Source organism: Schistocerca cancellata, chromosome 9 (genome assembly GCF_023864275.1).
Source record: "Schistocerca cancellata isolate TAMUIC-IGC-003103 chromosome 9, iqSchCanc2.1, whole genome shotgun sequence".
Classification (NCBI taxonomy): Eukaryota; Metazoa; Arthropoda; class Insecta; order Orthoptera; family Acrididae; genus Schistocerca; species Schistocerca cancellata.
The window spans coordinates 327,927,306-327,942,699 of NC_064634.1; the positions used below are offsets into that span (position 1 = coordinate 327,927,306).

The 15,394-nt window shown below is 38.3% G+C and overlaps 1 protein-coding gene across 4 annotated transcripts; it reads left to right on the forward strand.

Moving 5' to 3' along the window:
- Positions 1–3,133: 3,133 nt before the first annotated feature.
- On the forward strand, positions 3,134–8,001 carry LOC126100901 (rab-like protein 2A). Of its 4 annotated transcripts, none has more exons than XM_049911568.1 (6): positions 3,136–3,381; positions 3,456–3,565; positions 3,660–3,851; positions 3,930–4,027; positions 4,097–4,199; positions 7,104–8,001. In XM_049911568.1, exons 1-5 carry the CDS (start codon positions 3,275–3,277, stop codon positions 4,187–4,189), a joined length of 600 nt encoding a protein of 199 aa, XP_049767525.1. In that variant the 5' UTR covers positions 3,136–3,274; the 3' UTR covers positions 4,190–4,199; positions 7,104–8,001. The 4 variants fall into 4 exon arrangements, 3 of the variants coding, with proteins under 3 accessions (XP_049767526.1, XP_049767525.1, XP_049767524.1); XR_007522227.1 differs by having other exon boundaries at positions 3,138–3,381; positions 4,097–4,262; XM_049911569.1 differs by lacking the exon at positions 4,097–4,199 and having other exon boundaries at positions 3,134–3,381.
- The last annotated feature ends 7,393 nt before the right edge of the window (positions 8,002–15,394 follow it).

Sequence of the window (15,394 nt, forward strand, 5' to 3'; positions counted from 1 at the left end):
GCCGTCTGGTGGTCACTATATGAACTGAGTCACATGGGCTCTGGAGCTCGCGGTGGACACAGTGGGTGCCGTTATCTTGACTAGCAGTACTTGCGTCATGATCTGACGTCAGTAGAGTGCCCTCTGGTGGCACTGATATGAACTAAGACAGTTGGAGTCCAGACCCAGTGGAGAACACACCTGCTAGAAATTGGTTAAATAATAAAGACATGTCCTTATTTCCCGCCATTTTCTTTGCTTAGTAGAAATAACCAGGGTGTGGTGCATTATCCTGCTGGGGAGAGGGACGTGGCACTTTCCCTCCAAAATTCAAACTTCTCGCCAAAATCCGCCATCTTGATTGACGTCACAGTCACCACCTTGGATGACGTCATCGCCGCCATCTCGGATAACGGTACTTTGGAATGAGGCCCACCTTGTTTCAATAATGACGTCCTGTGGCTGCACAAATAGAGTTATTCAACATGGTGGCGTTGCTGTCAGGGCTCCTCCGAGCCATAACCCGTAGGTAGCAGTAGTAGCCCTTTGGCAGCCTGAGCGAGGCATGTCAACGACAGTTCGTGTCTCTCTGTATCTCCTCCATGTCTGAATAACATCGCTTTGGTTCACTCCGAGGCGCCTGGGCACTTCCCTTGTTAAGAGCTCTTCCTGGCACAAAGTAACAATTCGGACGCGATCAAACCGCGGTATTGACCGTCCAGGCATGGTTCAACTACAGACAACATGAGCTATGTACCTCCTTCCTGGTGGAATGACTGGAACTGATCAGCCGTCGGACTCCCTGCCTCATGCATGGTTGTTTACATCTTTGGGCGGATTTAGTAACATCTCTGAAAAGTCACAGGGACTGTGTCTGTGATACAATATCCACAGTCATCTTCAGGAGTTGTGGGAACTGGGGTGATGCAAAACTTTTATTGATTGTGTATGTTAGGCAGACAGAGAATAAATTGGACTCTAGAGCAATGAGCAGAATTACAGCAGTTGGTAAAAGGAGCCTAGCAGCCTCTAACTTTTTTTTTTTTTTGCAGATTGATCACAAAAAAGGTGGACTGCAATAGAGACCCGTATGTGATCTACACTACAGTACAACACTTCAAAGGCTCCATGGAAGGCAAGCATTTCACTATCTACATGGTCCATGCTCCTTTAATGGTTTTCTTTACATAGCATATGGCTTGCCTAGACAATATTGACAGGTGGAATACATCTCTCAGTTCACCACAGACATGAGACACATCAGCCGCAATAAAAAACATTGCAGCTGCCTTGTTCTCACTCACGCATAGTGGGGTAACAACAGGATGGCAGCGATTACACTTGCTGTTTGTACAGCACATGTCCAGCCTCAACCTTTTGCATGTTTACACGCCAAAATTATAAACTTCGTATTGGCGTGACACATTCCACAACCTGTAGTGTGTGGTGCATGTATACTGAAAAAGTGCTGGGGTCATATATTTGAGGCTTACCATAACTTAGCATATTCGGGAGTGAGAGCTACTATCAGGTTCCTCACAAAGAAGGTGATCTGGCTTGGCATCAACAAAATTGGTGAAACTAGGGTCAATCAAACGATAGATGTCAATCCAAAATTGACAGGCATATATCAGTAACATTGGGTACCATCAACATGCCAAAGCACGTTTCACGCATGTTCGTTTCCACCTCGAGTGACCATTGCTCAGCTCTGGACAGTATACTTATTTGTTAATAGTGATTGGTTTGCTCACTGGCTGGAAGCCATACTCATCATAGAGAAGACACAGAAACAGTGGCAAGAGCTTTTGTCAGTGGCTGGATCATGAGATCCAGCCTGAGACGATAACAACAAATCATGGAAGCATTTCGAGTCATTGCTGTTCCGGGGAGCTTCTACACCTATGTGGCTGCTCACATATCAGAACCACTAGTTGCCATCCCTTAAACAACTGGGTGGTAGAAAGGTTCCACAGAACTTTGAAGGCAGCTATAATGTGCAGGGGAGAGCAGTGGATGGACTCATTGCCATTGGTTCTGTCAGGCCTGTGAACAGCTTTAAAGTGGACGTGGACTGCTCTGTAGCACGATTGGTATATGGAGTACAACCAAGACTTCCGACTGAGCTTATTTTCTACAAATCAAGACACCACCTAAATGAAGAAACCACAAGGAACTTCAGCCAACATCTATGGAGAATAATGGCTGGAATTCAGCCAACAGTACCAAAAATACAGAGAAATAAATCAGTCTTCGCTCACAAGGATCCGTTGACGACACCTTTCTGTCTGAGGGATGACAGTAAATGGTTAACTCTTGGCCTCTCGACCTCACAAAGTTCTCCAACGATCCGTCAACACATTCAGATTAGGGTGGAATGACAAGGAGAATATTGTTTCCATAGAACGCATCAAGAGGACACGATGGTCCACTGGCTATCGTTCACAGCGTTTGCGTACACGGCGTGAGGAGGGGAGTTGGGGTGGGGGTAGGGGGACGAGGGAGGGAAGAATTCCTATCCGCCTCCCAGGCTGGTAGCCACAGAAGATCTGGAGGACGCTCCAGCTTCTACTCAGACCTATCACCGGAAACAGACACCATCGACACCGCGACAAATGATTGTCCCAAGGGCTAGAAGAACTGTGAAATACCAGTCATCTGGCATCCCTGGTGCTCTAGCGCTTTTACGCCCACTTCTCTTTGTGACATGCTTTCATAGGTTATAAGTTACTCTGTATAGGTGTCTACTAACCTTACAAGCAAAAAATTCTGCAAGTACAAACATATGTGAACATTCCTTCCGCTGTCCACTTCACTGCAATCTAGAAAATTGATGCAGAAACAGAACAGCTTGATAAACTTTCGCCACTACAGAATTGCTTGTAGGCTACTTTATTAATTGATGCTGTCGAATCGTTCGACAACTGGTGCGACAGGAAATTAGAGAATTACAGTTGTTTCGTTCCTGATGTGGAATATCACATACGTCTAATTTTCTTTCTGACAGTAAAATGTCATTATTATCGTTTGAAGAAAGATAATTAAAAGAAATGGGATCGATACGTGCTTGGCTTTGACATTCGCTGTTATACTAACATGAGGAGGGTTACATTAATTAACAAAAATATCATTGTAGACTATATATCATATGCTATCAATTGCCTTATGACGTAAGCAACATACTCTGCACATAAAACGTGTGACATCTATATACTGCATTCAGTTTCAGGCAGAACTTTCGATAGGCTACAATCTACAATCGATTACGCTCGACGCTAGAAATATTTGTTTAGGAATGGCTGGTGGCGGAGATATTGAAATTGACTATGACGGCGAAGACAGTAAAGACACCTTTAGGGTGAAAGTAATATGTTTAGGCGACAGTGCCGTGGGAAAATCAAAGTAAATCTTTTAAAATAATCACTTATTTAATTAAATAGTTGGAACAGCTTGTTGTTATGTTGATTCTTCTACAGGTTGGTTGAGAGATTTTTGTTGGACAAGTATAAACCGCATCAGCTCTCAACATACGCACTGACGCTGTTTCGTTATGAAACGAACGTAAACGAAGAGTCTGTTACAGTAGGTGAGAACAGTTTGAGTTTTGTTGTGAAACAGTTTAGCAAACAAACAACGAGCACCGATTTTGCCGAAAAATAATCTTTTTTCCAAATTTTCAGACTTCTGGGACACCGCTGGTCAAGAAATGTTTCAGTCGTTACATCCATCATACTACCATCAAGCGCATGCGTGTATTATGGTATTTGATGCAACAAGAAAAATAACATACAAAAATCTTGGTAAATGGTATGAGGAATTACGCTACTACCGGCCACAAATACCCGTACTTTGTGCAGCAAATAAGATCGACGGTACGATTCATACATTACAGATTATAATTTTGTTGCCGTTGTAAGCTACCCATTTACACAAAGAAACAATTCTTTCAGCCAATATGGAAGTTACCCAGCGGTCGTTTGCTTTCTCTCAGAAAAATAACTTGCCATTGTACTATGTGTCTGCTTCAGATGGGACCAATGTTGTGAAGGTAATTAAAGTTCATTAGCCCTTGTTCTTCTGTTGATTTGCCTTTACACAATGTCTGACTCCTTTCCAGCTTTTCCGTGATGCCATACATGGAGCTGTGCAGTACAAGAAGAACCCAACAGACATCTCTGATCAAATACTGGAAGAGCTTGAAAGGCTGTGAATGTAATACTGTAAGGAATCGTTTGTTGTACTGCTGTTGAACTAAATTTGGAACATATTAAATTTGCATCAGGGTAATTAAATTTTATTCTTCAATTGTGCACCCCCACAGTTCAGCAGACATTCAGTTCATAATACAGATAGAATGCAGTTCTTTGCTCTATTTACAAGTAATGTTGGCATGTTGTGGTTCCCATCTCTAAGGAGAGACCAGTGTACTTAGGGCTACCTTTTATGACATATTACAAATAAGTAAATTGCTGAAGTTTTGAGTGTTAAAAATACACCTTAATCTACAATGGAAGCACTACCGATATTAATTTCAAACGTTCTTCATAGCTGATATGGTACTGCATTGTTGACTCCTACAGTTTTTCATGTGACCCTAGTTTCAGAGTGGTTTTTTACTAGGTGCCACGCTAACATGCAATTTTTATTCAGTTATGGCAATTCACTTAAATAAAGGGATTATGAAATGCCTGCATATTTCTGCATAGAAAGGGAAAGCAAATGTAACACACTTCTTGAACACCTACATGAAACTGGTGTATTTAATGATACTAAAAAAAGAAACAGAGCTCTAATTTAATCAAAGTGGTACCTAATCGACATTGTTTACAAACTGCATTTTTCAACAGTTGTGAAGCTCATGGAATAAATAATGCAGTTTAAGGTTTTTGATGAGGTAGAAAATTTTTACATTACATGTCATCCCCTCTGCCCTTCACTTTTACTGCATAATGATAAAAGCAACTCTCCCCCAACCAGTGTTGCTAAACACAACACCCCCCACCCTCCTTCCTTGTTAAGCTTCTTGTTTAGGAAGTTCATTGAAAGTGTGCCAGTTACAGTGATCTGTAGGCACTGAATCAGTGTTTTGACTGTCTTCTTCATAAATTTACCGTTTCTCTTTAGCACCATTCATAGCTTCTTCCTATTGGCAATGTTCTGTTTCCCACCTGCTTTGTCAACGAATTTCGCATATGTGTCATAATTCTGCATCTGCTTGTAGGGTGCCCTCGATTAATCTTTGAAGAGGTATACACTTGTTTTGGGGTAAGGGATATAGGCCTAGTACTTCGTTGGCAGATGCAGTGAGTTGTTGAAAAGGATAACTAATCTTATGATTAATTGGAAGTAGCAATAGGACAGTTTTCATTGAAGAAAGAACATTCTTTTAAACTGCTGGCTTCTCATTTTTATAAACACACAATATTTATATCCCGGGCACATTGTTGACAAGTGGCTCTAGATGCTAATGTTTACAGTAATTTATAAAAGCTGAACATCTTTCAGCAGCAGCACTTTTTTTTTTTTTTAAATAATACCTCTTTATTAGCTGCTAGAATCATTCCATGTTTGCTTAGTTTGTTGCAGTGTCACCAACTGAGTACCATAAAATTGTCCCAGAGATTTTCCCATGTAACATACATAACCTTGGGTGTATTGGACTCCCGTACACTGAATTTGTTGAGTGATTCTCATGTATTGAATTCTAGTCAAAAGGAACAGGTAAATGTAAAACTGAGAATCTGAGCTTTTGGTATTTTTTTCAGTAGCAACAGATGGTTTTGAGGTCAAGCCACAACTGATAATAAAGGGCCAGACATGAGATGATGCATTCTTTCCTCATACCATCTTTGCTCATCAGGTTCTCTTTGATCTCTGTAGTATGTAAAGAAAGAACTGTTCATTTCAAAGTCTCTAGTTTCACTGGTTTCTTTGATATTACTCAGGTATGAATTTCCTCTCAGGATTTTACCTGTTACAGGATTTTACAGTAGATATAAATGTTTAGTGGTGATGCCTTTTTACCATTTTGTACAGCATAGTAATAAGAGAAATTAATTACGTATTATGCAGTGGTACTGTTTTTGTGACACATCTTTTCAATATAAGGAAAATTATATTTCTATTGGATTTCTGGACTGCAATTTTTACAGTGTTAAGGCAACAGTACTGCATTTTTTGAGGCCTTAAATGTTGTGAAACCCAAATGTGTAGCCTATGTCATCTACACGTAAGAACAAGTATATCCTGTGACTTTGTTTCAGTAAATACATTTTTTTAAATAAGCAATATTTATAAACCTGTTTTAGAGTTCACGGACTGACAGGGAGTACAACATTTGTATATGTTGGAAGAATGTAAGCTTATAGCTTCTAATGAGCTTAGTGTGTGCCTTACAATGAGTATGCCTAAAGTATGTTGTGACTAGCAAGTGTTAGTGCGTCTCAGTGATGAAATTTTCTGGCACATTGTTGAGTTTGATCAAAAAATTTTATTTCGTGGGCACTTTGATGCCAGACCGAAATACAAGACAGTACTTACATTAACTACTTGACAAGCAGCCAATAAATTAAGATTAAAGTTTAATGAGCCAACAAACCAATATTGCTTGTGTTACCTATAAACCAATATATAATTGGTGAACAAATTCTGTCTTTTTAACATTATATAGGCCATAATTGTATCCTGTATTTATATTTGAGAAAATTAAGAAACTAGCAAATTTCTACATGGGAGTGTCTTTAAAGGTGAAAAAAGTGTCATTAACATTTATACTTTTATTGAGAATTGAGTATGATGGGACAGAGGTGGATCCATGGTAGATGCTTCATGATTTGTAGCATCTTAATCGACAACAAGCTAATTTTTGTGTGTAAAGATTTGTTAATCAAACATGAGTGTGATATACCAAAAAGTTAAATGAAATGTTTACGATTTTCCATTTCATTAAAGATAATCATTTATATCAATGTATGCTGGGGATCAATAGCAAGGTTAATGCTGTGATGTGCTACAATAACTGCCAGTATAGTGTCTTTGGAAAAGTAGTACATAAATGACATTTATGTTTTACTTTAGTCTTTTTCAAGTAAAGAAATAATTGCGAATTTTACTTGATTTTGCAGAAAACACTGTATAATTGAGAAAACATATTGTGCTGCTTGCTTCACGGACAGTATAATGCAAGAACAAGAAACAGAAATTTATAAATACTAGAGCATTAAATTTTAAACAGAGAATGGAATACAGACCAGTAAAACAATGGTGCAATCTCTACTCTGGCATTTCTCTGATGCCAAACATTTACAACCACAATGCCATTGTCACTATTACTATGTGGAAGGTCATTCTTACAATTAGGGTAATTTCCTGTGGAGTCCAAGTAATTTTAGGCTACTTTTTTTAAGTCAGTGTCTCGGTTTTTCAAAAGAATTTTACATTGCAAAATTTGATGAATTGTTGTACTTTAGAGTCTGATGTGTGCCACATCTTGAGCTGTAAGAATAACTTTATTCCATGCACCCTATTGAATAAGGTTGACTGGGTGTAATGATAGGTCTAAAATCCGGTGGAACACTGAACTTTGTAATTGTTCATGTCAGTTCTAAATGATATCTACATTAACAGGTTAATTATTGTAATTGCTCAGGTTTTATATTCAGATGTGTAATTGACTAGTAGAAACATATTTTCATGAAAATGTTTCACAAAGGACCTGTAGAAAATTGTTATACTCACTATACTTACACGTCTTTCTTTTTCATAAATGTGAAGAGTATGTAAATATATGTAAACTGAAATGAAATTTATGATAATTCTCAGTTAAACTTTATCTTTGAAACATTGTGCAGTGTTTTTGTGAACGATGGTGTCACTGAATTAGTGCACTTATCAGACATCTGTATAAAACTGCTGTGACAGTATTGTATTCTTTATGATGTTACTACACGTAAAAATCCGTCCAATTTGTTACAACATAAAAGATTTTTTGGTTGTAAATAAAACAACTTATTGTTATCAAAACTTTGAACTTGATTTTGTTATAAAACATTGCAGTACTTAATAGCCTTTTATGTAAGGAGAAATTGTGGAAGTGGGAAAAGTCAGGTGCAGGATAGGTTTAGACATAAAGATACATACCTGTCATTATATCCTTAATTATTCTCTTGATAATTTTAAGATGGTTGTTCTCTCAAAGTGAAACTTAATGAAAGATCTCAAATAATAAAGCCATTATTAAGAACTGCACATTTACGTGCCATCATTTCATAGAGGACCAGAGATAGGTACGGTAAAATAAGCACTTGACTTACATTTGTATGCGTAAATAATTTGAGAACTAGAGAGAAACACTAAAAGTCAAATGGGACACACACACACACACACACACACACACACACACACACTGTGAGGCAAGGAGTTTTCAAAAAACTTTTCTTCCATAAGACTAATGATTTCAAAACTTCATTTGCCTAAGGTCATAAATTAGAAAATTTAAGTATGGATTGAATTGGACAGCCAAGCTCTTAATAAATTCTATCTCTGAATGGAAAAAAAGGGAGACATTCACTACATAGTACGTAGTAACTGCAAAATTCTTGCCCGGAACTTTGGTAACAAATTAAAGCAGAGAGAACAATGGTTCTACACAAGTACAGTTCTGATTTACTAGGAAGTAGGAGAAAGATTTTAACACACAAATGGTTGCACCTATAGTTAGTCGTGTCACAGATATTTGGGATGTGTTTTCTTTTAGCTTCTTATATATGTCATTTATTACTAGGGTGCTGTGAAACTTGTAGAGCATGTAAAAATGTTAAAACACTTCATTTTGCAAATAAATGTAACAAAAAAATTGACTTGTTCACTAGATGTCACCACATTTAGCAAACCTACAGGTGGCTTGCAGTTGCTCCCAACATTCCCTACCTATATAATCTCCTTGAAATTATTGCACTTAACATTTTCTGGACTGAAGTTTAGCATGTGTGTGAAGATTATATGCACTATTAACAGCATTCTCCAGTGGCCTTGCTACCTGTGACGATTGTTCTCTGTGACACAGGAACCTACATCTGCCCAGCCTGAGGCTTTCCCTTTATTTATTTATTTAAGTTGTTATACTTTTAGATCTTGTGGATTCCTCAGAAATGAGTGATTTGTCAAACTTTTTGTCCTGGGCAGAGTCAGGGAGCTGGCTTTCTGACGTATGTGGCAGCTTCAAAGACATTTAAAACAAAACATCTTGATATATTCATGGTTTTTTTTTTAAATTTTATTGTTAGTGTTAGTACCCATCTCTTTTAAGGAAATGCATCATGTCAAGTAAGGTAACATGATGTCATGTTGTATATGATATATAACATCATGTCATCCAGCGGGTAATTTATCATGTTGTGCAGTATGACACAACATGTCATTAAAGTTTAGGATGCATGCATGCCCACTCTTCGATACTTCCTATTGTAGACGCATCCCATTCTAGAAGCACACGCACCGAGATGAGATGACGAAAATCATGGGATACTAATACAGTGTTGGGCCTCCTTTAGCCTGGCATGGTGCAGCTAATCAACGTGACGTGGAGTCAACAAATCATTGGAAGTCCCTGCAGAAATACTGAGCCATGTCGCCCCTAGAGCCATCCATAACTACAAAAGTGTTGCCAATGCAGGATTTTGTGCACAAACTGACCTTTTCATTACGTCCCATAGATGTTTGATGGGATTCGTGTCGGGTGATCCGGGTGGCCAAATCGTTCGCTCGATCTAACCAGAACAGAATGTTGTTCAAACCGATCGCAAACAATTGTGGATTGGTGACACAGCACATTGTCATCCATAAAAACTCCATCGTCATTTGGCTGCAGATCGTCTCGAAGTAGCTAAATGTTACTATTTTCAGTCACTGATCAGTTCCATGTAAACATAGCCCACATCATTATGAAGCCACAGTCAAACACTTCCATCAGCCCTTACCAAGTAATTTCGGGAATCATCTGACCAGCCACGGTTTTCCAGTCGTCTAGGTTCCAACCAATATGGTCGCCGACAGAAAAGGCACTCATGTCAGTCATCTGCTGCCATTGCCCATTAATGCCAAATTTTGCCACACTGTCAGAACGGATACGTTTGTTATACATCCCACATTGATTTCTGTGGTTATTTTGCACAATGTTGCTTGTCTGTTAGCACTGAAAACACTTCGCAAATGCTGCTGCTCTCAGTTGTTAAATGAAGGCCACAAGCATTGTCTGTGGTGAGAGGTAATGTCTCAAATTTCGTATTCTCGCACTCTTGATGCTGTGGATCTTGAAATATTCAATCCCCTAATGATTTACAAAACGGAATTTCCCATGCATCTAGCTCCAACAATCATTCTGCATTCAAAGTCTCTTAATTCCCATCGTGCGGCCATAATCATGTTGAAAACCTGTTCACATGACTCACCTGCATACAAATAACAGCTCCGTCTGTGCACTGCCCTTTCATACGTCATGCACGCAATACTGCCGCAGTCTGTATATGTGCGTATTGCTATCCCATGACTTTTGTCACTTTGGTGTAAATTTGTGTGTATTTGCTTTTCCACCTCTCACCATACATGTAATAGAGGATAGGTCTCCCTCGATGAAAAAATTAACCACCTTATCTCCCCACCACCCAGAAATCAAAAAATTGTTTTAGCATTCCCACAGAAATAAACCCACCCCCAGAAATATGATACACCAAAAAACTTTAGCTATTACTTGTATGGTCTTCAGCCAAATGATATGAGGTCTGTTCAAAAAGTTCCGTGACTTTGTACACAAAACTTGTCTATGCTTATCTTTTACTTATTGTGCATGGTCTCTTTTGAAATACTCTCCTCCGCAATTGATACATTGCTCTCAGCGCCATATCTGCTTCCGGAAGCAGTCTTGATGCGCCTCTTGCTGGATCAGGCAAAGCGCCGTCTGCAAATTTTCGTTCATCTCGTTTACCGTTGCAAATCTTTGTCCTTTCAATGGGGCTTTCAACTTTACAAGTAAAAAAAAATAAAATAAAATAAAAAAGTTTGAGAGGCCAGGTCTGTCGAGTATGGAGGATGAGGCAGCACAGCGATTTCGTTTGTGTAAAATTGTCACACACAAACAGGGATGAATGTGCGGGTGCATTGTTGTGATGCAAGAGCCATTAATTGTTTCACCACATTTCAAGCTGTTTCTTTCTCACATTTTCTTCCAGGCATCATAACATGTCCCAATAGTGCCATCAATTAACATTTTGTCCCAGTGGCATGAATTTGTGATGAACTAATCCTCCAAAATCAAAGAAAACTATCAGCATGGCTTTGACATTTGACCTCACCTGACCTGACAAGCTGTTTATGGGCTTGGATAACCTTTCCTGACCCATTGGGAATATTTGAATGTTGGTTTCAATATCATAACAGTAGACCCAGGTCTCATCACCAGTTATGATTCTCTTAAGGAATACCTATCTCTCATTTGCACAATACAAAAGCTCTTCACAGATTGCGAGGCAAAGATCTTTCTGGTCTTGACTCATCAGCTGTGGGATGAACTTGGCAGCAACACTATGCATTCCAAGATGGTGTGTCAGGATTTTATGACATGCTCCTACTGAAGTGTTACATTCTTCTGCAATCTCTCGTACAGACAGTCTTTGATTGGCATGCACAGTTTTGTTGATGTTCCACACATGGGCATCACTGGTAGACATTGAAGGGTGTCCTGACAAGGGTCATCTTTTTAACTTCAACCTGGCCATTTTTAAATCATGTCAACCATTTGTAACACCAAGTACGGCTTAAGCATTCACCATCTTAGGCTTCCTGCATCATTCGGTGTTTCTCTGTAAAGGTTTTCTTGAGTTTCACGCAAAATTTAATGCAAACACGTTGCTCCTCTAACTCTCCCAGATCGAAAATAGTAAACTGTGCGACACAACATTCTACTCAATACAGCACTGAACAATAACTAACAGATATAAAACAATGAAACTTCTAAGCAAGTACACATTAAACACAAGCATGTGCAGGGATGCCAACCGAACTTTGCTCCAACACACCATTGGTGTGGAATTACAAATGCTCCAATGTTTTTTTAACAGACCTCGTATGTGTTATACATTGTTTACTATGGCTGGCAAATCTTCCAGATTTTGGGCTTAGGCTCAGGGACTTTAGACTATAAATTGCAAGATACAGGTGTGCCAACACCTTGCAGCTGAGAGAGCTTACTGCACTGGGGAAGTAGGGTTAAATCACAAAAAATGTGAATATGTCAAGATGTTTTGGTTTACATGTCTTTGAAGCTGCCAGGTAAGTCTAAAAGCTAGTTCTCTACTTTTACATCTCTGACTGTGTCCAGGATATATGGGGTGTTCAAAAAGTCTCTTCACTGTGCCATATTATTGTCAGCTGCAGTGAATATACTGAAATGAAACTCAGTGAAATAAAAGTTATTAATTTACGGAATATTCATTTTTCGTTACAAATTTTCACATTAAATGTTGAAAGTGTCCCCCCTGTTGTTGAATACACAATTCAATTCGTCTAATCATGTTTCCAAACACCAGCTGTAACACTTCTTCTGTAACAGAAGCAGTGAAAGTGGATATTGCAGTTTTCAATTCATCGATTGAGTCTGGACAGTTTTTATAGACAGTTGCTTTCGCTCCACCCCAGAAGAAAAAGTGAGGTGGTGTTAGGTCAGGTGATCATGGAGGCCAAAGTCCCTGTGAAATTATTCGATCACCAAAAACATCAGCAAGCAGTGACACTGAAACGTGAGCTGTATGCGCGATTGCACCATCTTGTTGAAAATAACCGTTCAGTATTTCACTTAACACAAGTTCTCTTATGAATGGGTACAGAATATCACTGCAGTATCGTTGTGCGTTTATTGTTTCATTGAAAAACCCCGTAAGGCGTACAATCACATGGCATGCGCGGATAACAATCATACAGCACTGCCGAGAGATTTTTTGAACACCCCGTATTTGCCTTTTTTGTTTTATGATAGGGACATAGTTCATTCTGATTCCCAGCTTTCACTCTAGCATAATTTTGACATTAGACTGATATAGTTCGGCAACTGATGTATATTTTTGTTGACTTTGGCGACAACTGATCTGGTATAAGGTTTTTTTATTGTCTTTTGAACCATGTTGCTTATATCATGACAATAGATAAAGCTTCCACAGAACAAAAGAACGACCAGTAATTATATGTATTTGTCTTACAAAATTTGCACTGATTCGTGCAAGTCTAAAACTCAGATGTGGCACACATAAAACTCACAAAAAACATGTTTTTGCATGTAAAATCTGAATGATTTATCATAAGAAGGCATTTTTTTATTTATTTGATTCACATTATACCATTTCCATGCATTCAACACCCATAACAACGAATTTTACATACTACATTTAGGTATACTTTAAACCATCATATCTCAACAATGGGTAGTGATTACTGGATTAAAAAAGTGTGGTTTTGAATATATCCATTTATCTACTTTTGTGTAAAGTTTGAACAGATTCATACAAATTTAAATTACAGAAGAGGTAGGCTCCAAAAACCTTCCAGAAAAAAAAAAGTTTTTCACGTTTCTGCGCATTAAATCCAAATGGTGCCATTAGCAGATTACTAGTTTCAGCCCAATTAAAACCTTTTGCGAAAGGAATTAACCAATTTGCCTTGGCACCAGCTCTGGTTTGTCTTTCAAACATTGCTCAATATACTGTAATATAGCTACAGTAAGTCCAATGTTTGAATGACTACACAAATGGCTATTGGTCTGAGCTCAATCAAAACCTGTTTACTCCATATTCCTAGATCACAAGGAACAGAGCACCAAGACCCCTCAAACCGCAGTTCTGTGTGCGGCCTTTTTGGACCTTTTTTTTTTTTAAATGCTTCCACATTGTAATGGTAAAATGACTGTACTGTTAAGTGAAATTTGAACCCATTTGGGGGGATTACTTATAATCCTCCCCCTTCTTAGGCCCCATTTGTGAAGGGGAGGGGAAGGAAAAAAAAAAAAAAAAAAAAAAGAAATTGTAGTTGCACCTGGAGTACCATTTGCCACTTACTTAATGGTGGCTTACAGAGTATAGGTGTAGGTCCAGAGCATGTGCTCCACATAACGGCAGCTCATTAACATAATTAATAGAAAATGCATTTTTGAGAACTTAAGTACAAATGAACCAAAACAACAAAGTTCGGTATCTATGTACACATTCATTGCTTTAAATGTTATGATGAAGCATAAAATGTGGGGCATCATGTATGGAAATATGATAATCTTTATGACCGATACACCTTCAAAGATGAATATTCTTCTACAAATGTTTGTTGACAATAACCTGATGACATCAGCTGATGCATGCAGCACATGGCACAGAACAGAGACTTTCATAGCACTTAGGGCAATGCACACACAAACAGTATAATGCATTAGCCCTGAGGAAAACAGTGTCGGGCACCTTATGGACAATGTGTCACATAAGAATAGAATATGCTGATAGCACAGAAGGGCAGTACTGCAAGCATTGTTAGCCAATGTAATTTCCTCTTTTTCCATTTCTTTTCATATCAGTTTTGTGTGTTACATCTCTTTTGATTTGATAGCATGTATTGTGTGCCAACAATGACTGAACAGATAGAGAAGTGCTAATATGTTCCAAGATGTAATACAATTTTCTGTGCCGCAACATCAAAAACTAAGGCAGTGGCACATAGAACCCATGGCACTTTCCCTGTGGCTGAGCTGTATTTTTTTTTTCTGCACTTGATGATACAAAATCATAATATTAAAAGCTCTGACCAACTGATAACTGACATGGAAGCACAAAATATTCTTGACAACATGCCATAATTACTTTTTAATTTCTGACAAAATTAAGTATGGTATGGAACAACAACAATGTCAAAACATCTGTAGTTTTTAAAATTTTAGTATATTTTGTGTGAAGTTTTTGCTGTGAACTCTGACTTTTAATTGTGTATTACACAGAAAACACCAATTTTAATTGACAACTTCTTGCTCTAGCTTCAACCACATCGTCAATGTATAGTATTACTTAGTGGGCACTAGTACTTCAAACAAAACATTTTTTTACAAAAGAATTTAGCAATGTGCTTTTTGCGGACAATCTCTCTCTTCTTAGGAAAATATCTAATAGGGCTAAACGTCATTCAGTTCCAACTGAAAAAGGTAGTCTAAACATGTCAAAGAGTTCCTCTACTTTCTGGAAGTAAATCTCAAATGCATAGAGGACATTATTTGGTATGTTTTTGGAGTGTGAAGTCTATGGATGACAGAGAAATATTCCAAAAAACTGAAAGATTTCAAGCAATATGATGTAGTGAAATAAGATGATTTAGGATAAGGCACGCAAGCATATTC